Consider the following 22467-nt stretch of genomic DNA (forward strand, 5'->3'; position numbering starts at 1 on the left):
TGTACTTAATAAACTGGCAACCGAGTACAAATTACCCAGGAGGAGCACACAACAGCTTGACCTTCATTTCCTTTTTCAGGTTCAGATTCATTGTCATTACACAATTGCACAGTGAAAAGCAGTTGTAGCCCCTTCCACACTGCAGACACTGAAAATGTATAAACAAATATGATTTAAATTAGAACAGAAAATATACAATATAATTTTAGATATAAAGTAAGCCTAGAACTAAAAGAAGAAATAAAAATTAAAAAAAACAAAAAATAAACCATTATATTTACAAGGAAGATTTACAGTTACATGTGTGAGCTAAACAGACCCTATACATCGAGGCCTGTGTGTGTGTAGTTTATAAATGGTAATGTGCAATTTGCTGTGCATTTTTTTAATGTAGTGCAGTTATGACCGTTAATATACAATAAATACGTTTAAATAATAAACCCACAGAAAGTGTTTATTTTTTGGTTAAAACGTGGAGAAGCCTTGCACTCTTTGTAGGCGCGGGCTATTAACACGTCACTTGTAGGCTATTAATTAATAGGTTGCTATAGGCCTAGTACTTAGGCGGATCACATTACACCCCAAAGTGTCATGAATACTGAAGTAATACTTTAAGAGGTTAAAGAATCCTATAGCCTATGAGATCAATATAAACCCACTGAGCACCACACTATTAGCTCCCTGTGGGAATATTATGATAGGCAATAAAGATTTTTTTTTCCCTTCCTCAGCAGCATTGTGATGATCAACCTGGACCATGACAATGCGCGCCGTGTCTGTCTGACGTAGGCTGGCGGAGGAGAAAAACACAGACAGCCTCCAACACCTTGAGATAAGGGGGAGAGAGACATAGGCTATATTTATTTATGTAACGGGAGAAATAGCGGCTGGTTGTTTTCAGCAGTGCTCCACGCAGACGCAGGCAGAGCAGTCAAGTACGGCGGGCGGTGGGCTGAGGATGCACAATAGAGCATCTCACACACCGTGTTTAATTGCGGATTAGAGCAGGGGGGAGGAGAAGGAGGGGGGGAGAGCACAACAAGGAAGGCGAGGGGACGCTCTTTATTATTAGGAGAAAAGCGGAGGGGGGGGGGGGGGAGAGACAGAGACAGTGTGAGCCCGGAGACGGTACAGACCGTGGCGGCGGGACGGGAGAGAAGAAGACACCGACACCGACAGTCGGCAGCGTCGCTCGGATGGTGTTGTTGCTCCGGACGCCGAGACGATGCGGCCACACTGCTGGGTGGTGGTAGCGCTGGCGGGGATCATGTCGTACTTCAGCCCGGAGAGAGCCCTCGGAGCCCCGCAGAGGGAAGGGGAAGGTGAGCGGAGCTGAGGTGGCGGTGGAGGAGGAGAAGGAGGTGGAGGAAGAGGGGGTTTGAAAACCTGTCAGTGATGCTGAAGAAAGGAGGAGAGTGGGATATAGTCAGTTATGAAAAGGCCTCTCTGCATTTTGGTGGGGGGGGGGGGGGGGGGGGGGGGTATAATCAGTCTGTATGACAGAGACATGATGCGAATTATTAGTCTATTGCAGTAAGCTACGTGGCTGACTTAATCAAAACAGGAGCGGGGCTGATTTTGGTGATGGGTAGGGTACCATATTTGCAATGATGAAAATGTAAGGGGGGGGGGGGGGGGTTGCTTCGATCTCGGGCCTCACATCGATGGCATTTAAAAACAGCATATACTGTATGAATAGCAGGCTAAAATCGTCGGTCAGTGCGAAATGTTTAGTCTATAAATAGCCTCCGCTGGGCACTGGAGATTATTTAGCCTATTAACCACTGCTGGCATCTTTTTTTCCCTCAATCTGAATATGCCTTCTTCCCCCAAGATCTGGCAGAGTGTTGTGTTTGTGTAATGTGTGCAGTCATTGTATTGTGGTGTATTGTTTTGATAAGAGCTGCTGGCACCGGGGCTGGTGGAAAAGGCCTTGTATTAGGTTCCTATTTATATGCAGTGTCTGTCTGGACATCTGTCTAGGGAAAGATGAAAGAATAGCACTGCACAGGAATTGTGCATCAGGACATGCATGTTTAGGCGACCACACTGCCAAAAGGGTCGTTTGGTTTTTATATTTAAGCCCTGTTTTGCAGGTGATAAACAATCACGATCAACCATTACCTGTATTTCTCCCTCATTGGCTAAAAGCCATGCATGACTGATTATCTATGATTTACTGGAATTTAGTATACCAGTTCTCTTTTATTAGCAACAGACTGGACCATTCACCAGCCTACACTTTGATAGCCTATGAAGGTGGTTTATATGCTGAACACATCAAGTGAATCCTGTCTGCCTGTGTCAACTTTTTGTAAACAAGAAATTAAGACAAGAAAACAAGAGGTGCCAAAAGTGGTAATTGAAACAAGGCCTATATGTATCTTAACTTCTCTTCACATCTTGTATATGTTTTTCCCTCTTTTTTACAATATTTATTAAGTTGATAAATTATTAAATTTACTTTTATTTATTTATGCAATGTTTACAATAGCATGGCCTTATGAATGAATGTATTTTTGGATTTGCATGAGACACAGAATGAAATTGAGCACTGAGAAAACATAAGCTAAGTCCAAGGTACGGTTTCAATATCGATGTCTATGTAACCCCCTGAGTTAATACCATTATTTTGTCTAATGCATTTTTATCATTTCTCATGCTTATTTTGTTATTGTAATGTCATTTTTTTTTTTTTTGAAATGTGTGTATGCAGCCTTAAAGCTTTATTTGGAGAGTACATGGGTTTACACATGGTGAAATTCCCACGAACTACCTTGCTAATGTTATTCTTTTACACAGACTTTGAAAACAGGTTATACATTTCCAAATATGGTTTAAATATTAATGTTTATACTTATATAATATATAAGTCCTGCACTATGTTAGGCGTGAGTTGGACACCTTCTGACTGTTTCAAGGTGTCATTGTTCCTCTCTCTTGTCAAGTGATGTAATATTTATCGTATTGTGGCTACAGCATTTAAATGAAACCTATAGATAATACCTGAAAGGTATTTAACCACCCTGCCCTGCCCCTTTTCTTTTCTACAGATGGTTCACTTCCCACAATCGACTACGTTGAGGTACAAATATCAAATGTCCCGATCCCTCCCTCTCTCACCTGAATAGTAAACCTTCCTAATTTGAGTAATTATTTTTCCAGTTTCCAACCCTTCCCAATTAGCGCTCCTTTTTACCTAAATGACAAATCCAGCCACCCCTCCCTTGCTTCTTAACTGTGTTTCCTGAGTGGAATGCCATTTCTGAGATTTCCCCTTTCCCCATGCTTTTTTCCTTACTGGAATGGTATATTATCCCACTTTCCAGTCTCTATTTTCTTTTACTGATTCAGACAAACATTTTTTTTATCTTTAAATTAGTTTCTTATCCTGCTTTTTTCCCCCCTAAATCCCTGATGCAAGCTGTCCATTGGGGTTCTCCACTGTGTCCCAAACCTGCTTCTAAGAAAACGCTCCAATGGATTCCCTCTAAACAAAACACCTGTGTAACAAGATTTTACACTTTTCTGATTCAGTGAAGTCTCTCTTGTCCTTCTCACTGACTCAAACCTAACAGTGTCCCCCCTTATTGAAGCACACATACCCTGAATTTCTGTATTAAATCCTTTCCTCCCTTGTATTTTCTTTCTGTCTTTCACTCAGTTTCTCAGACCAGGGCTGCATCCCTCTCTCCTCCACCCTACGTCGTCATCCTCATCTCTTGCTCGGGGCTCGTCTCTTTTGTCCTGCTGCTCCTGACCTGCCTGTGCTGTAAGAGAGGAGGAGTGGGATTCAATGTAAGTCTTCAACATGTAAGAGATTTATTCACCTCTCTCTGCTTTCTTTGTTTTTTCACACCTTTTGTGCATGCTGTTATGCTTTTAATGTAAGCTTTACTTATAATATACTTTATGGAAATGGCAACGGGAGTCAATAATTCCAAGTTAATGAAGTAGAAATGGTCAATAATCATCTTTCAGTCCAATCTTGACTAAGCCTCCATCTTTTGACCTGACAGTGTTGTTGTTGAGCTGGCAGACAGTCATTAGTTCAGAATGGCTGCTTTCTCATTGTCTGCCCTTGATAGTTGCTGCTAAATCCAATCATGTTATTAAGTGAAAGAGTGCAATTTATTTTGAATTATACCAGTATTGTGATTTTACTGTGTCTGTTGTGCCTCAACCAGGAGTTTGACAATGCAGATGGGGAGGAGTGCTCTGGGGGCTCCAGTCCCATCCAGGAGGACAGCCTGTCGTCATGTCCCTCCCTCCCCGAGGTCTACACGTTACCAATCAGAGACAGGCCCAACTGCCCCGCCCTGCAGGATGGAGCAGGTAAACAACTCTTCTGTTCTATGACTCTGATTTGGGCACAGATTAAAGCTGGTAAAGGCAATTTATTTCAGTTTTGTAATATTTGTTTACATCCTTAAGCACAACAGGCTGTCCCACATGCCTGCCTAGCTGTGAGCACTCTGCCCGTGCACTCGCTGTGCATTTAAATGTGTTTTGGGGGAGTGGCTTTGGAGGGCCTGAGGGGAAGGGTTGGGATTTCTTTCAGTTGGAAACTTTAAAATCTAGCTGGTTGTTGCTAGCATTGTTGCCTACCCAAGCTTGAGTGTATAATCAATAGCGTTAGACTCCCTACTTGGCTTCAGTGGAACGAGTAGGCCAACATGGACAAATAGGGATGGTAACAGCACTCCTTAGGAGTTGAGGGTGGCGTACATGAATTTGTGCCTCAGGAAGGCTATTATGTCATTCCCCCTCAACTCAAATGTGTTTTTGTTATTGTTGCTTCACTTGAGCTTCACTGTGCTGAGTTTGATACTAGATGTCTGTTTTCGCATTCATCTGATGAAAGTTTTTCTGTGCTCAACTTAAAGTCAAACTCAAACAAGTGTAATGTGGAAACATGAAACATCCCGTGTATTTACGTTGAAATTGACTTTTCAGTGAAGTAAGAGACTTTGTGTGTCCAGTAGTTAAACTTTAGAAATGAACAATATTTGCAGATTCATACATTCTGGATTTTCCAACAAAGGATAAAGAGTAGAAATAATTTTTAAATTTCTAAGTTGGTTATTTAACTTTTTGTCGAAAAACTATACATGTCTAGAGGGGATCTTTAATGTTTTGGTAATGGCAGTGGTTGTTTGTATTTAACTGTACCCATGAACAGCAGTGTAAATACGTTTTTTTCCTGTCAGTTTTTACAAGTTATTTTTTTCTTCTGTTGTGAGATATAATGTCATAAAAGAACATCAAATGCCGACGCCAGTGTGACCCTGATCTTTTTTTATTTCTCTTCTTTTTTACAGACTCCATTTCTCAGTGCTTCAAAAGACATACTTTAAACTACCTTCAGGAGATAGGAAATGGCTGGTTTGGAAAGGTAAGATGATTGCCTCTCACATTCGGATATTGTGTTTTCATGTAAAATATGACTCACATAATAGATTTTCTTTCTTAAAGCATGCTCTGCTCTGTTATATTTAATACCAGAATCTTAACTCAAAATAGTGATTTTTCTGCTGGTCTCCTTCTCCTGGGCACCCTTCCATATTACTATCCATTGATCTCTTCTAGGTGATCTTAGCTGAAGTGTTGTGTGACTGCAGCTCCTCTCAGGCCGTGGTGAAGGAGCTGCGTATCAGTGCCAGTCCTCTGGAGCAGAGGAAGTTCGTGGCTGAGTCTGAGCCTTACAGGTGGGGGAAACTGCTGAAACTCGGGAAGCCATTTTGGGGACTTAATGCAATGCTGGCCGCTATGGCCGCAGGTGACAATTATGTGATAATATTAAAATTAGCTTTAGCATAAGCAGGGGACAGTATTTGTTAGCAAGCATAGAGAGTATGTAACTCTGTTCTATGCTTGCTAACATTACCTAATATTAGCCACAATAAGCTACTGGTCATACCAGACCAAGTAAGGCTGTATCGGCTGTTATCTAACTGAAAAAGGGTGCATTTTTATTGCTTCTGAATTTCAAATGTGTTATGTCTTATTTACAAAATGATAGTCTTACTTAAATCATTGATATAAGGAGCAACAATATGTCAGCTTGAATCAGACCAGTTTACAATCTGGACCAATTTGACAACCAACCACATAAAATAAAATAGCGTTGATTGGTAATGTTACTGCAGGTAGACGGTAATAAAACTTGTTCTTGAAGATGAGAACTGAACCGACCTATTTAATGTGTTTGACTCAGAATCTGAGTAGCACTTTGGCTGTCCTTTTCTCTCTTTAACACACACACACACAGGATGCATCCAAGGACACGGCTGTCATGGCTTCTCTATTCCTATCTCTGGGCATAACTCACAACAACCATCATCATCCCTCCACACACACACGCACAGACGCACACAACACTCACACACACACTCACACTATAGACCCTCAATAAGTCATTTTCACACACATTCATATGCTGTTTACGTCTCCTGTCCTTGTCCTGTTGTCTTATCACCTCTTGTTTCCCAGTTTGTGTCTGATGCAAACCCACCTACCCGACAACAATCCAAACACCAATACACTTTATTTCTATCTATCTATCTATCTATCTATCTATCTATCTATCTATCTATCTATCTATCTATCTATCTATCTATCTATCTATCTATCTATCTATCTATCGTTTCTCTTTCTCCCTCCAGGAGCCTTAAACATCCCAACATCCTTCAGTGTTTGGGGCAGTGCAGTGAGAGCATCCCCTTCCTCCTGGTTATGGAGTTCTGTCAACTGGTGAGTATAAAGTGGCCATTTGAATATGGGACAAAAGTGAAATGGATAAAATAACATAAAGGCCTTTGACTTAAAAGTTGCTATGTCATTATTGCAAGCACTGTAGTGTGTCATTGTATGTAACATTTTGTAGTTTTTCTGTTTTGATTTGTGTTTTTGACATCTGCAATTTTGTGCGGATATGATTTTGCATCTTTGGAGCTGTGCTGGTCGTCTCACTTTGCTCTGAAAACTATTATAACAAATACCAAGTGCTATATCGCTTTTATTGCTGACAAATCCAGTGCTAATCAGCTTGAAAGCAATTATGTTCTACCTTTGTGCAGTTTTTTAATTGTGCTATAGTTCCATCAAATGTTTTTTAAAAAGATATTTTCAGTATTGAATTTACTCATTGATTTAATGTAATTTTATGTGAGTACTTCTGCATAGTATTTGCTGCAGAAATGATAAATTATTAGAATTAGAGATATTCCATGGTCACTGAAATTTGTTGTGCATCTGCACGATCAGTTAGTTTTACTTCCCTTAGCTGGCTCAGTCACTGACTGATTAAGAAGACCATATGAGTGAACTCTCAGGCCAAACAAAGACACAAGCAGATCAATTACAGCAGCACATTGAGAGAAGCCAAACAACACTGGAGTCTTCATAGACAGCTATTATCCAGTTTATTAAAGACTCCTATTGTACTTTCCTTATGGATATTTTTCATCCTTTTATATAGTCTTTATTTTATTTCCTTGCCCTTTCTGAAACACAAATGACGAATACAAATGCTGCCAGCGCATTACCAATTCCCCTGCTGCTTTTAAGGCTCTGTGATTGAAAACCCCTAAAAAGGGGACATATTTACTGCAGAAGTCGCAAATATCGCCATTGCCTATACAGTGTTGCCTGCAAGTTTTATCTCTGTTTTAGGAGAAGGGCTTAAACACTTGGCACACACATTTATGGCCAAACTCACTGCTTGCATTGTTGTTGTGATGAACAAACAGGGTGACCTAAAGAGGTATCTGAGAGCCCAGCGCAAGGCAGATGGGATGACTCCTGACCTGCCCACTCGGGACCTCTTGACTCTTCAGAGAATGGCTTTTGAGATCACCTCCGGCCTCCTGCATCTCCATGAAAACAACTACATCCACAGGTGAGCCATGACTTCACCTCTGTCTATAGTCTTTAAACAAGACTTTATCTCTCACATAGAGTGTTATCTCTGTTCAATGTGGCTGATCTTCGGAGGGTGTGTTCTGCTCTCTGCAGTGATCTGGCTTTAAGAAACTGCCTGCTGACTTCCGACCTCACTGTTAGGATAGGTGACTATGGTCTTGCACACAACCATTATAAGGTACGTGAGTTCATGATCTATTCATAGAGGACACCAGATTTTTTAATCCTATTGTATTGATTTTAGGAACAACAAAGGCTTTGATTTGTCATTATGCTTTTGATTGAATAATGACACAGTGGAACTTTTATACATTTTCATATATTAATTTGGCTGATGCTTTTATCCAAAACGACTTACAATTGCTATATGTGTAAAAGGTTGCACGCCTCTGGACCAACTAGGGGTTAAGTGTCTTGCTCAGGGACAAAATGGTGGATGTGTCACAGTGGGGGATTGAACCCGGGTCTCTCATACCAAAGGCATGTGTCTTATTCACTGTGCCATCACCACTTCCCATGGAACTTATCTTCGGTATAAAAATAATTTTTGTTTCATGTATTTGTGAAGGAGGACTATTACCTAACTCCAGACAAGCTATGGATCCCGCTACGCTGGATTGCTCCTGAGCTGCTGGAAGAGTACAGAGGAGCTCTTATTGTTACTGACCAAACCAAGACCAGCAATGTGTGGTATGTTTTAAAGCTATCACAGCTGTTTATATTCAGTGCTGCTGAATAATCAGCATCAACAGGCTGGTTACAGCCAGTTCATGTGAGTAATGCTATGATCATCCTTGTTAATCTGGTGTCTGTCTTAATATATACTTGGTAGCCACTTTATTAGCTACACCTGTAAAGTATAATGCAATCCAATACAACAGCTAAGCAGTAAATTCTAATCTTACTAAGACGATAATGTTTTGGTTGAAAATATCAGAGAGGTATCAATTTAACTATGTTTATTATTGAGGTTGTAGTTTGCAGTGGTGTTGAACTAGTGTATAGGTGTGCCTAATAAAGTGAGTGTATGTTGTATATCATAAAGTAAGTGTATGTTGGATATTTTTTTTTATGCTAGTCACCATTGCAACATTAGTTTTCTGCCATTAGTTAAGCCAAGTTACAAAGTTAGGTGTTTTGAAATGTTTCTCCAAAACATCATACCACAACTTACCTACCTTTAAATATCAGTGTGACCTCAGTTTTGCTGAAGCAGAGTGTGGGAGTCCATCACTTTGTCAGCAGTCCTATTGCCAGGCCCAGTAATATCAAAGGGAATGATGAAAGAACAAGAGCCCAAGCTGGACTCAACCCTCAGGCTACGATATTACAAACATGACTTTAATGTGTATTGTTGAATGAACCAACAAGACAACATTCTGGGAACAAAACACACAAGTAGGGCAAGATTACTCTTTGCTCTCACATACGAAATGCCTGAAGATTTAAGAAAGATGTTTATTATTGTATTACTTCTTCTTCTATACTTGTATTACGTCCAAAACATTCTAATTTCCTCTGATAATATAATAGCACAACTCTAATAATATTACGAACAGAATATATTTTCACCTGTTTTTTATGCCTCTTAGTCTTGTATCCTTAGATGTCAGAGCTCTGTATAAAACAAGGTATTGCTGTAAAAGCATTATGTAACAAAAACTTAAGAGGTCTGTGAAGATTAGTCTCTCACCATCTCTACATTATTTTCTCCCGCAGGTCCTTGGGGGTGGCTATATGGGAGCTGTTTGAGTTTGGCTCTCAGCCCCACAGACACCTGAGCGACGAGGAGGTGCTGACCTTTGTCATTAGGGAGAGACAGATCACCCTGGCCCAGCCCAGACTCAAACTCTCCCATGCAGACTACTGGTCAGTACTCATCCACTAACTACTTTTTTTTATTAATAATTACGATTATATTCATGGAAAGTAATTGTGTCTATCCAAACTTACCTCCTATGTTTCACTCTCCTGTCTACAGGTATGAGATCATGCAGTCCTGCTGGCTACCCCCATCCCAACGCCCTTCTGTAGCGGAGGTATTTCTCCTCCTTTCCTCCCTCCTGGCAGCTGAGCAAGGAATGGCAAGGGGGAGCGTCGGGGAAGAAGATGAAGAGGATGAGGAATATGAGGAGGGCAGAGGACGGAGAGGTGAGAGCGAGGAGTCGTTTGAAAGACGCTGGGACTTACTCCGTCCACCTGCCTTCCAGACTGCAGCTAACGAGCGGCAAAGGGAGAGAGAGTATGGCAGGGAAAACAGAGATAACTCCTACCCCCTGCTGGACCCCGTGGGGAGCTGTATAACCCCGTCTTCGTCTGAACTGGATGACATCTTGACAGTCACTGAAACTAGCAAAGGCTTGAATTTTGAGTATTTCTGGGAGAAGGCTCATGCCAGACGAGGCTACAAACCTCTTCCTCCTCCTCAGCCAATCCCGACTGTCAACAATAACCACAGACAGTCTTTGGACACTCCCACTGTGGTCCCAGTCATAAGCGCCCGCAGCCCCTCCCTCGCCAGTGAGTACTATATCAGATTAGAGGAGCACACTCCTCAGGACAAGTCGCCAACTCTTAAAGGGAAGTCCTCTTTCCGTGCCAACTCGATTTGCCGTGGCGACATGGAGCTGGTGGAGATTCGCAGTGGATTGCTGGGAAAAGAGCGAGTCCCGTATTGTTCCTCTGACAAGTGTGGAAAGGGTCTCCAGACCGTCAGATCGAGTGAGGTTCAACTCCAGGTGCCCAACACAGGTGTGGCTGAATTCAGAGACACTTCCAGCAGAGTGACTGACTTCTCAGTAGTTGATTTAGGGGATGATGATGAAGAGGAGAATAAAAAGAGCAGTGAGGCAGATAAAAAATCATCCATGAGTTCTCAAGCCCCAGTCCTTCCTCCCAAGCCTCGCTCTATGTCCATGTCATCAGCCAACCACCTACACTCGCGCCCCCTCCCCGCCCCTCCGCTCGGATATAGAGGACTTCCTCACTACACCATCACGGGAAAAATCGAAACAGACCCCCATCACATGAGCAGCTGCCCACCTTCTACATTTGATCACCTGGGGCTCCATCGGGCCAGACAAACTCTACCCCCATCCCCGTCCCTCTCCCCCTCCCTTCCTCCATCGAGCCATCCAATTTACCCCCAGCCTGCTCAGATGTGTCCTCCACCTCTCCCTCCACACTCCAAACCTCAAAGAATCTGCCCTAGCTACAACACAGCAGACACTTATTCAAGATACAGTAACCCGCAGATGCAGAGATCCAATAGAGACCCATTATCCTGTGACTTGTCTGACAGAGAGGGTGGTACCAGGCACTTAGCATCACTGCACACCTCCAAGGAGACTTCTCATTCTCGTGCAAAAGACTTTGACTCTCCCGTTCGTCGAGAAAACCCATTGCGCCCTATTTATCGCAATTTACCCCGCCCTCAAACCACAAACCCCCAGCTTGACAGGCAGTCTTCATCCAGTCCCACCTACTCAGATGAGGATGACTCTCCCTTCATGTCCCCTGAGAGACCCAGCGGTGGTCCTACTGTCACTAACTCCAGCCTATCTGAAGATGCAGACCCAGCTTGTGCGGAGCTCTTCTCCCGGGGAATGAAAAGGACTCAGTCACGCCTCGACACCATCCTGCCTAGCATTTGGAAGGAAGATGCTAAACTTCAGGCCGATCAAGTGGCCACTGCCAAGAAATCCCCCATGCATTTGTTTCTGACAGAGCTATCTAGTGTGACAGAGTCTTGTGAGCCCAAGTCAGAGGCTTCATGGGAGGAAGAGAAGGAGGAGAAAAGGGATGGAGAGAGACGGGGGAACTTTGTGATGCCCAACAGAGGGATGCGCCGCTCCCAGTCGCTGATGACAGAGCTGGGGTCAGCAGGACATTCATGGGGACCAGAGAAACGCACCAATAGGACAGGAGCTGAGGAGAACAATGCAGTCACTAAAGAATCATTCCAGAGGGATCTTTTCCTCACAGAGATCGACACAGGAAGGATGGACATGGATCTGGAAGGAGGATTAGAAAGTGATCCAGTAAAATACCTCTATCCTGCAGGATCCAGATTGAGGCCCTATGTCTGCGCTCCAGGTCTCCCCTCGTACACCGAGGCTGAGGAAGCCTATTCAAAGGGTATACGTAGATCCCGCTCTCTCCTCTCAGAGATTACCATTGGGAAGAAGGAGTCTGAACTGAACCAGAATGCGAAGGAGCCTCGGAGAACAGAAATGACCAGGGAGGAGTTCCTGAAGGAGATCCAATCAGCAGAGACCTTCCTGACTGAAATCATATCTAGACAAAATGCTGCGGCAAACCGAAAGGAAAAAGACCCATCTTGCTCCCCTACACCCCTCTCTCCTGAATACGAGTCCATATGCATTGACCCAAACTCCACTCAGACCATCAGATTTCAGTCAGAGAGCTCCATACAAGCAAAAGGCAAAGATGATACGCAAACTGAGGCCATCTATGCCCAAGTAACCAAGCGTGCTAAAAAGAGTGAGATAAAGGTTTCGATGAGACCTGAGATCCCAATCCTTCATATAGGATCAAATAAACAACCTCTTAAACTGGACAGCCAAAGAAGCAATGCTGACCACTGCCAATCTGGTGAGTTTGTGTTTTCAGAAATTATGCCCAAAAATGGTCTTCTGCACAACCAAACACTTGCATGTCAGAAAGAAGAGGAGGAGTGTTCAGATGGTCCTGCCTTACCTGCCAGAGGAGAGCAAAAAGGTCTCGTAGAGCACTCTCCTTCTGAGGGTGTTAAAGAAAGCAACACTGTGCTACTGTGTGAGAACAAATCACAAATTACAAATGAAACAGATAGTCAAAAGGCTGCTGTTATGGGGAATGGTGAGACAGTGAAAGAAGACAAACATGCCAGCATCCCTGAGAGCGGAGATCAAACACATGGAAAGACCAATACCACATCATGTGATTCTGAAAAAGAAAAGTACCACACTGATAATGTTTCTGCAGTGGACTCTGGAAACAACACTGCAGATGATGATTTGGAGAGATCTAAAAGTTTGGGTTCTCAAAATAATGATGAAAAGGAAAATTTACTTCATCAGAATGACACTGGTCAAGAAAAACACTGTCACATTGAACAAAAGGCACCCACCCCTGCTGTGTCTCCAACCACTCCTGACTGGGACCCATCCTCTGACGTCTCACTCGTCACCCCCACTGACTCGGCCCTGTCACCTATGACTTCCAGCTCAGCCGACTGCCTCACACCTAGTGACTCATGGATAATCGGTGGAGGAGGAGTGGGAAATGGCGGATGGCGAGCTCTGGGAAATGAAACACCACATAGAGACTCTGCCTATTTCTCAGACAGTGACTGGGAGGGGGACGGAATGAACAGGAGGAGCAGCGATGGACTTATTGCTTCCAGGCCAAGCAGTGGTCGAGGTGGGGATCGGGGGACACTGACAGGGATAGAGGAAAAAACTGAGGAGGAGGGAGATATAGGAGAAAAGAGCCCTTTAAGAAATACTATACAGATGTCAGATAACAAATGTGAAACTGGTGGAAAGCCAAACATTGAGATGTGTGAGGAAACAAGTACGCAATATCAAAATACTCTGGAAAATACCATCTCTCATTTAGGTGATGACAAAGATATGCTAAACAAAGGGCTTGAGTCATCGCAGAGAGACGATTCTGGCATTTTCCAAAACGAGAGCAAAAAATCAACACTGCTGAATGATGATCCTCAGGCCAAGGACTGTGTTGACTTAATTGATAAGTTGTTCTCAAAATTAGATGATGAACCACTGAAAGGGCTCCCACACAGCAGTGGATATCCGATAGACAACCACTTCACAGATGGCATCATCGCTCAGATAACAGATTTCAAATACCAGGACGCTGCAGAAAATTATTTAAATTTACATTCCAAGAGCCTTGCTGAGACAAATATTTTGATCGAGTCTATATCTGGTAACCAGTCAAAAGATTGCGTGTTAAGGCCCAGCAACAATGATTACACAAGTGTTACAGAGATGGATCTCTCTGCACTGAACTCCATCAAATGTGGAAATGACACCGTTGAATCTGTAACACGTCCTTCTTGGGTAAAGGAGGGCGTTGAAGAGAGATGTGAAGAGAGGCCTGGTCTAGACCACAATGAGCTGGGCCTGAGAAACCTCCAGTGCTCAGACAGCAGCGAGGACAAGAAGGTCACAACAGAGACGGAGAAACAGCTGGCTGCCGCAGAGCTGAGTAACGCCATAAAGGAAAAGTCCCCCCTGAGAGGTGCAGCGAGTCAGATGGACTCTGCTAAAAATGTGGATAAAGACTCCTGCGAGGGACTGGATGTGAAAACTAAAGAGTTATGGAGCGCCCTAGAGGAAGATGAAGAACGTACAGGATCTGGTGTTGTTAAGGGAGAGTTTGACTGCCACCGTTTTTCACAGTCAAAGGACTTACGCTTGTGGCCTGATGAAAATGACCAGTGGGCCTCTCCAGAGAGGAGGTGCCAAGACATTGAACTTAGATCAGAATTTTTCTCCGGATTTAGAAACAAGGCCTGGGAGGTCGGGGAGAGGCTTGTTGTTGGTCAGGAGTTTTGGGAGACTGATGAAAATGATGAACTTGCGGGAAGTGAACCTCACCCTGCTGTCTTGGAGGGCTGTGAAGAAACGTGGAACAATGAAACACAAGGACTTGCTCATAATCTTGCTATGAAGGAAAAATGGGACTCTAAAGATGGTGATGACCAGCAGAGTGTCCAAGGGGAAGACATACAACAGGAGGAAAATATTGAGAACCTAGCACAAATTGGCAGTTTTCACAAAGACCTGAAAAAAGATATCTCAGATATTGAAGTAGAAAATATAGAAATCCCACAACAGGAGACCTTGGAGCAAGGAGAGAGGCAGATTTCACCATGCACTGATACAGTCAGGGACAGGGAAAGTTTGGTAGATTCCACAGAGACAGAGGAAAATCAAAATTTTAACAGATGGCCTCAGAATCACCTCTGCAACATTCAAAAAGAGGGACAGACATCGGCTGAGCATGTTGGCAACGAAACATTCTCTGATTTAGAGAACGACTTCAATCACACTTCAGAGGATAAAAGCTCAAATATATCTGTTTGCATCATCGAAGCTCCTCATGTGAACTCTTCAGACATTGAAAATGTTGAATCAGGCTTAGATTCAGAGGATGAAATGAGCCCACAGCTTGCTAGGCAATACATAAAAGAGAGAGTAAGCGTTATGAACACAGATGTGGATTACAGAGACTTGCCCCTTCCACCCAATCCCATCTCTTCTCCTAGTGACCTTGATGTGCAGGGGGAGGTAGAGCAGTCATTTCCACAGGTAGACAATTTCAGCTCAGTCGATTTTCCTAGTCCTCCACCAAGCATAGACCTTGATGTGCAAGATGAAAAACTGGAAAGTTTAGATGACTCCTTTCCTAGTCCACCGCCATCTGTTGAAGAGACAGAGGATTTTATTAGTCACATAAATCTAGAAGACTTTATTGCTAGCACTGAGACAGAGACGTATATTTCCCCAACACACAACACAGACGTCTCAGAGCCTCCTGCTACAACTCAGAGTATCGGGATCTCAGCCAATCTGAACATCCCCTCTGTGCATATAACACTAGCTGATGAGAGCAACCTTACACCCAACATAGAAAATCAGGATGAACATAATAATCTGTTCCAAAAAACATCATCTGCCATGCCATCTTCACCCCAAGTTCCCCTAAACAATCTCCCAGAGTTACTGATTTCTGAGTGGAAAGATTTGGATGAGGAGCCCCTGGAGGATTTTGAAAAACTGGAACAACTGTGCTGCATATCTGGGGATGAGGAGGACTCTTTGGGCGACCTTTTTCTGGGGAACCTGGAGCTCCTGGAGTCTTTGAAGAAAACACCTGATCAGAAAAGCAGCAGCACAAGCAACACAGGTCACAAAATGTGTGGCTCCTCTACTCCAGAGAGCAGGATGGATTTGAAGGAGGATGGGATCTTTGATAACTCTGATAAGCTGGCAGAGTCTCCACCACATCTGATCCTGGATTGCCAGGACAAACTGTCACCTCGAGAGGAGAGGAGTGATGGGCAGAGATCCCCAGGCCAAACATCTGATGTCAAAGACCAGGGATCGCTCTCGAAGATGACAACAAAGAATGGCCTGATGATGCAGGTGAGCATGCTTTCTTTTTAAGAGTGCTTTTTATGTTACCTCTCCGAGTTTATTCGCCTCTATTTATTGCTTTGTTTTGTTGCTTCAGGTATGTGAAGAAAGGCTGCAGTTCTCCCTCAGCGAAAATGTGAAAACAAATGTGCTTTGGGGATCGACTATTAAAGACACTGTTATGCTCCGGCCCTGGAGCGAACAAATCACAGAGAACAGCAGTGAGCTGGCCACTGTGAAAGAGCAAAAAGAGGATGAAAGGTATGAAGAACTTCTGAAAATCTGATCCTGAATCTTAAAAAAACCCCATCTTACTTACCTCTAGTGGTATCTTCAGGGCCTCAAAGTCTTGGAAGATGATTTTATTTCTTTTATTCACAAAATATCCTCATTAGTGACTACAGGGGCTCAGCAATGTTCAGCCATACAGATCATTTTGGTTTTATTTGCCCATTGTCTGAGATAATTGTTTGCCTTCACCCCAATATAGTGGAGGTGAGTGGAGTTTCACTTGCAGTGCTCAGACAATTAAATTCAAAATCAGAACCTCTTTTCAGAAACAGTGTCCCTGTTAGTGGATAATCTGCAGCAACAAGACTATATCTTATGTAGAAAGTAATTCCAATGAAAACTGCTAGCAGAAACATATACACATAGTACGTTCCATCATATACATTCCATCATATTGGGGGTTGCAGCAGAAATCACAGAGATGAATATTACAAAGCCTGGAGAAATAAAACCAAAACTATCTGTATGACTAGATACCACAAGGGTTAAGTGACAAAATATGTGAACTGACCCTTTAATATTCACGTTTCTTCTGTTGTTGTTTTAGCCAAGAGGAGCAGGAAAGTTCCCCCAGCATTCAGCTGCACACAGAGTATGATGAAACTAAAGCTGAGCCACTCACTGTGATTGAACAACCTGAGGTCATAACCCCTCAGCCTACTGCAAACCTGGCAATGAAAGGTACCTTCATGTTCCACGTATTATCAGGGGTGTCACACAAAGATCCGGGCCCTGTACATAAGCATTCTCTATGGGCCCCTCACCGCATCCACAGCTTTTTGTACTAGTATCTTTGTGGGCCCTCCTCACACGAGGGCCCTGTATGCTCTGCCCCCAACCCACCCTCCCCAGTCCAACACCCCTTTGTACTACTGATGACAGAGATAATTCAGTAAAAGTGGACATATATGGCAACTTTAATTAACCACAGCATGTATAGTACATATCAGTAGTTTCTAACCTTTTAATAGTAGTAATAGTACTCCTATTTTAATTTGTCAAAGTTTGTTTCCACGTCAATTTCCATACCCTTAACCAGACCTTAACTCTGCAATGCCTAACCACAACCTAATGTTAAGCTAATTTAAGGTTTTAGCCCAATCATGGATGGCAGCATTGTGGGAAACACTTTGCAAAACAGACTCCAACTGCAAAAGAGTTTATCTAAAGAGAAAGTGAAGGCGAATCAGAGGAAATAAATAATGAATGCCATTCAGTCCTATGTAAATCCTCCTGTAGTGGGTGAGCAAACTTTCATTCATATTTTTACAGATTGTTCTGACTAAAGAGGTAAACAAATATATACATTTTATTTTATTTAACTTTGTATCCTTTGATTTGTTCTAATTACTTCACTAATCCAGTTTGTACGAGTTGGAACTGTTGCCAACTTCCAGTCAGGCCAGAGCTGGGACTCTTGTCAGGTATTCCTCATAACATCTCTTCCCTGCTCTCATTTTCACAGCAAAACTAGCTCGCCTGTCTCTCGCCCTCCCTCCTCTTGCTCTGACTCTTCCGCTCACCCCCACTGGTAAAGGAGGATTTGGCGACGGCGCGATTGGAAATCGGATTGGAAGACGGAGAGGTCTTTCCTCAGGAAGCGAGCCTGACGATGAGGAGGAGGATGAGCAGGAGGACGAAAGCTCCCGGAGGGTGATTGTCGTCACAGAAACAGACGTGGACAAACGTGTCGGGCTGAGGAGTCTGCTGAAATCACCTAAGGAACCGATGGACAGAGAGAAGGACAGAGGAAGAAATGTGTCCTTTTTTGATGATGTCACAATCTATCTTTTTGATCAGGTATTTCCCATACTTCCAATAATTGAGAATTAAGAGATCGTGTTAGATATAACAAAAGGAAGCCTGACTGTTCTGTTTCATTACAACAGGAAACTCCAACCAATGAGCTGAGCTCTTCAGCGCCCACTAGTCCAGCCCCAGTGTCTGTCAAGAGCACCAAGTTGGATTTGCGTGGTAAGATCATAAACATCTCACATTCATGACGCAACGCAGACTTTTTTAGCCATACGAGCGTCATGGCTCTGGGAATGGCAATGTTGGTCAGTTGGTTGTTCCATCCCTTTGGTCCAGACTGAAATATCTTAACAGCTATTGGATAGATTGCCATCACATTTTGTACGTACATTCATGGTCCCCGGAGGACAAATCCTACTGACTTTGGTGATCTGCAGACTTTTCTCCTAGCGCCACCGTGTGGTTAACATTTGTGTTTTTTAACGAAATATCTCCTGTCTCTTCCACGACATTTTGGTACATACATTTGTGGATGGATTATCTCAGTATGAATTGTATTAACTTTGGTGATCTTCTGACTTTTCATTTAGCGCCACCATCAGGTCAAAATGTTGGTTTGTCTAATACTTTGGTTTATGACCAAATACCTGCAAAACTAATGACATTCCCATCATCCTCAGCTGTACGTTGTGTTTGTGCTAGCTGGCTCATGTTAGCATACTAAACTAAGATGCCGAACATACTATATCTTATACCTGTTTAACATGAGCACTTTTGCATTGTCAGTGTGAGCATGTTAGCATACCGACATTAACATTTAGCTCAAAGCACTGCTGTACCTGAGTGCGGCATCACAGAGCATGACTCTCAGTCTTGCTAGAAAATTTAAATAATGTGCATAAGTCTGAAATTCTATACATGCATTATAACATAGTCTTGGAGAATGACATTATAAAATCTGACAGCCTCTAAGTCATCCTCACCCACTGAAATGGAAAACCCTCAGTTCAACCATCTTCTCTGCAAATATGCAGGCAGAATTAATCTTCTATAATTATCCCCCTCGACACTGTGACATGTGGAACTGAGCGGGGACATAAATCCTACGCTCAACAATGCAGGCCTAAGCTGTGTTTCCCAACACATTTTCATTTGCTCTCTTTGACTTCCTCTCTCCATCTCATACACTGATCACCTCATTTCACAGAATAGTGAAAGTTTGGGCTGTGCACACACACAGCAATGCAGAAACTCCAAAATTAGATGATTTCATAATCTTTGTAGCCTTCAGAGCTAAAACTTCAAACTGTTGAAAGAAGAGGCTGTGTTCCCTTTGAGTTATTTTTGCTTCTGGGTGATTATATTAATAGATATAGTTTTTTTCCTATCTTGTATTTGGTTTGGTGCTACTATCTGACTGTATATGTCAGTAGTATTGAAGGCACATGTGTCCCAGGCATGAAAGGATTTGAGACAACAGGTCCCTAGGCACAGTCTTGTGAAAAGGCCCCCATCCTGACACCCAGATTTTCTGCAGGTGAACCAGAAGTGTCAGGTGCTACACCTGAACTTCAGTATTTAGTGTACACTTAGGTTTGATTCTAATTTTATATTTACCGAGACAATTGTTTGATTGGACTTGTAGCAGGAAGACCTTAACTCATTACTGATGATAAAGTGTACTTATCAAATATCAAGCACGTGTTGTGGTATTATGAACATGACCTAATGACAAAATGGAGGTAAAATGAAATGGTTTGGGGAAGCACAACTCAACTTGTGTACGTAAGACGCATGTGACAGGGACTTCACATTGTGCTTGATTTTGTTTTTGTTTCCATCAGGGCAAAACACGAAGAGCAAAGAATCAAAAAGGAAAGATGATTTATCAATCAAACCAAGGTCGCCTGTGGGGGCCAATCCGGTGACATCATCGCGCTTCACTGTCAGCCCTGCCAACGACCCTCACTTGGTGTGATGTCATTGTGGGAACCTTTAGAGCTGAACCCTCTTGGACTGGCCAGCAAATTAACCCCAACAACCAGCCATTCACCCAGAGGCTATTTTTTTATTGAATAGGCAACTGAAAGAATGAGACCGTTCTAAAAGCTGGACAAATTCCAGGTTTTACCCACGACAGGATTTTGTATGACAGGGGTCGCTGTGCTCCTGACTGCCACTATTTACAGAGTTTATTCACGGCCTTTGGCTACAAATGTCTTTGGAAAAGGCAGCATATGCTAGGAGAAGAGGAGCCTGGAGCTTTGTAAAATCTGAAACAGATTTGACAGCTATGCAGTGGGAGTCTTGCTGTGTACCAGCTTACCTTCTCTTTTTCTGCTTCATTATGTTGTATTATTCCCCGAGTGTGTGGGGAATGCACTTTCTTTAGTCATTCATCTGTCTATGTAAACTCTCGGATTCCAGTCCTCTCTTTATTAAAGAGGTTTTTCATTGCAGTCAGTTGTTCTTGTAGGCAGCAGTTTGGAACAGAAATCGCTTGACTCCTGTATTTGAGAATACTCGTTTGCATTTGTACAAATAACATAATACAAGTGTATACAGTATCATTTTAGAGCTGTTTACTTTTAGATGTATTCTTAGACTGCACGAAAAATGAAACAAGCTATGCTTCTTTATACTTTTAGTTCTACAAAGATTTTTCTTCAATTTATATATTTATTATATAGTTTTATTTATTTATGTAAAGCCAGTTTCCATGCAATATTTTATTTATTTGATTATTTATTTTACTATTTATTTATTTTACTATTTATTTATTTGCTTTTCTGCAATTAACATATATGAACTTAGCTATAATTTGTTTGGGACAGAATGCATCTAGGTTATACTTTCTCTAAGATCTTCATAACAAATAAATCAAAATATTTTCCCAAACGTCTTAATTGCTAAAAAACGTATTTTGTATAATTTTACTTGTTAATATATGCCAATATGTATGGAACTATGTCCTGTAATGTGTCATTATTTTCCAATGCCTTTTTTAGTTGTCTTGTCATTCTTTTACCTTGTTTAATGACCGTTAATGTAGCTTAGCATGAAAAATTCAAAGCCTTTCATCAGTAAATAACTCCATTTGTTTGTGTATCTGTTAATTTACCCCATTTTCTACTATTAGCAGTCCATCAAGCAGTCGAGGTCCAACTAGTACATTTGTTTAGTCTGTTTAAATGTTGGTTTAAAACCTGTATTGTTTAAAGAATGGTTTTCAAGGGATTGTGTATAAACAAGGGGAAATAAAAACTTCAAAATGTGAACCTCTTATTGAACTGTCTCGTGACAATAAATCGTGTTGTTTTGTAATTGTAAAACGATATATTTATAACCAAGAAGTCCGTGGATCTCCAGTACAAGAATAGTGTGCGGGGTTTAACCGCTGTAGCAGAGAGGAGGCGGAGGCGAGGAGTTTCGGAGCGTATACAGCAGTGGCGGCCGAACACTGAGGGACAGTGACGCGACACGCGACAGTGGATTCCGGAAAAACGAGTACTGTGGTCTGTCTGAATTGTGCACTGGGTGGAGAAGTGCGAGTTTGTTGGTTGGTGAGTCGATTAAGAGGTGGTGTGGGATAGCATCGGCCGACGGCCTGTATAGGTCCGGTAGCGGTGCTATTTCACAGCTTCTGGTTGCTCATTAAACCAATAATCTGGATAGGGATGGCAGGGAGACAGGTGGATGGTATGGATTACAGCGAGGCAGAGGGAAATGGTAGTGATGAGAGGAGGGAAAGTGATTGGGAGGAAGTAGGGAGAATGCATAGGGATAAGAAGGAAGCTAGTTGTAAAAGAAAGAAAAAAAGTTGTGTTAGTTCAAATGGGACGGAAAGTGAAGAAGATAAAGGGAAGGAACCTAAAATAAGATTGCTTAATGTAGTGGTACGATTTGAGGGAGAATGAGGAGTAAAAAAAATGGATCCACTTAAGTTAACTAAAATAATAAGAGAAAAGGTAGGAGAAGTGACGTATGCAAGAATTTTGGGAGATGGAAATCTACTGGTAGGATGTAATAATGAAGTACAGATGGAAAAAGCAAAGAAGATGAGTTGTGTTGGAAAAATAAAAATAGTAAAAGTAGTAAGAGTGGGGGAGAAAATAAATGGCGGAAGTAAGGGAATGATATATGGAATTCCAGTTACTGTAAATACGAAAGAGTTGGTGGAGAACTTGAGAATGAAGAATAGGTCAGTTAAAATTGCAATAAGAATGACACGGGGAGTGGAGAAAGTAGAAACAGAATCTGTATTGGTTGAGTTTGAAACAAAGGAGGTACCAAAAGAGGTATATTATGGATTTATGAGATACAGCAT

At 42.4% G+C, this 22467-nt stretch overlaps 1 protein-coding gene across 2 annotated transcripts; it reads left to right on the top strand.

Moving 5' to 3' along the window:
- Window positions 1–1085: 1085 nt before the first annotated feature.
- On the top strand, window positions 1086–21425 carry si:dkey-40m6.8. 2 transcript variants are annotated; one of them, XM_038711282.1, is made up of 16 exons: window positions 1086–1322; window positions 3665–3813; window positions 4188–4335; window positions 5322–5395; window positions 5590–5708; window positions 6666–6753; window positions 7752–7900; window positions 8017–8101; window positions 8492–8613; window positions 9643–9792; window positions 9905–16103; window positions 16192–16355; window positions 16933–17066; window positions 17851–18185; window positions 18275–18359; window positions 19985–21425. In XM_038711282.1, exons 1-16 carry the CDS (start codon window positions 1226–1228, stop codon window positions 20116–20118), a joined length of 8232 nt encoding a protein of 2743 aa, XP_038567210.1. In that variant the 5' UTR covers window positions 1086–1225; the 3' UTR covers window positions 20119–21425. The 2 variants fall into 2 exon arrangements, with proteins under 2 accessions (XP_038567210.1, XP_038567211.1); XM_038711283.1 differs by having other exon boundaries at window positions 3665–3798.
- The last annotated feature ends 1042 nt before the right edge of the window (window positions 21426–22467 follow it).

Source organism: Micropterus salmoides, unplaced genomic scaffold (genome assembly GCF_014851395.1).
Source record: "Micropterus salmoides isolate LMB-PRFRI ecotype aquatic unplaced genomic scaffold, ASM1485139v1 Ms_hic_scaffold_11, whole genome shotgun sequence".
Classification (NCBI taxonomy): Eukaryota; Metazoa; Chordata; class Actinopteri; order Centrarchiformes; family Centrarchidae; genus Micropterus; species Micropterus salmoides.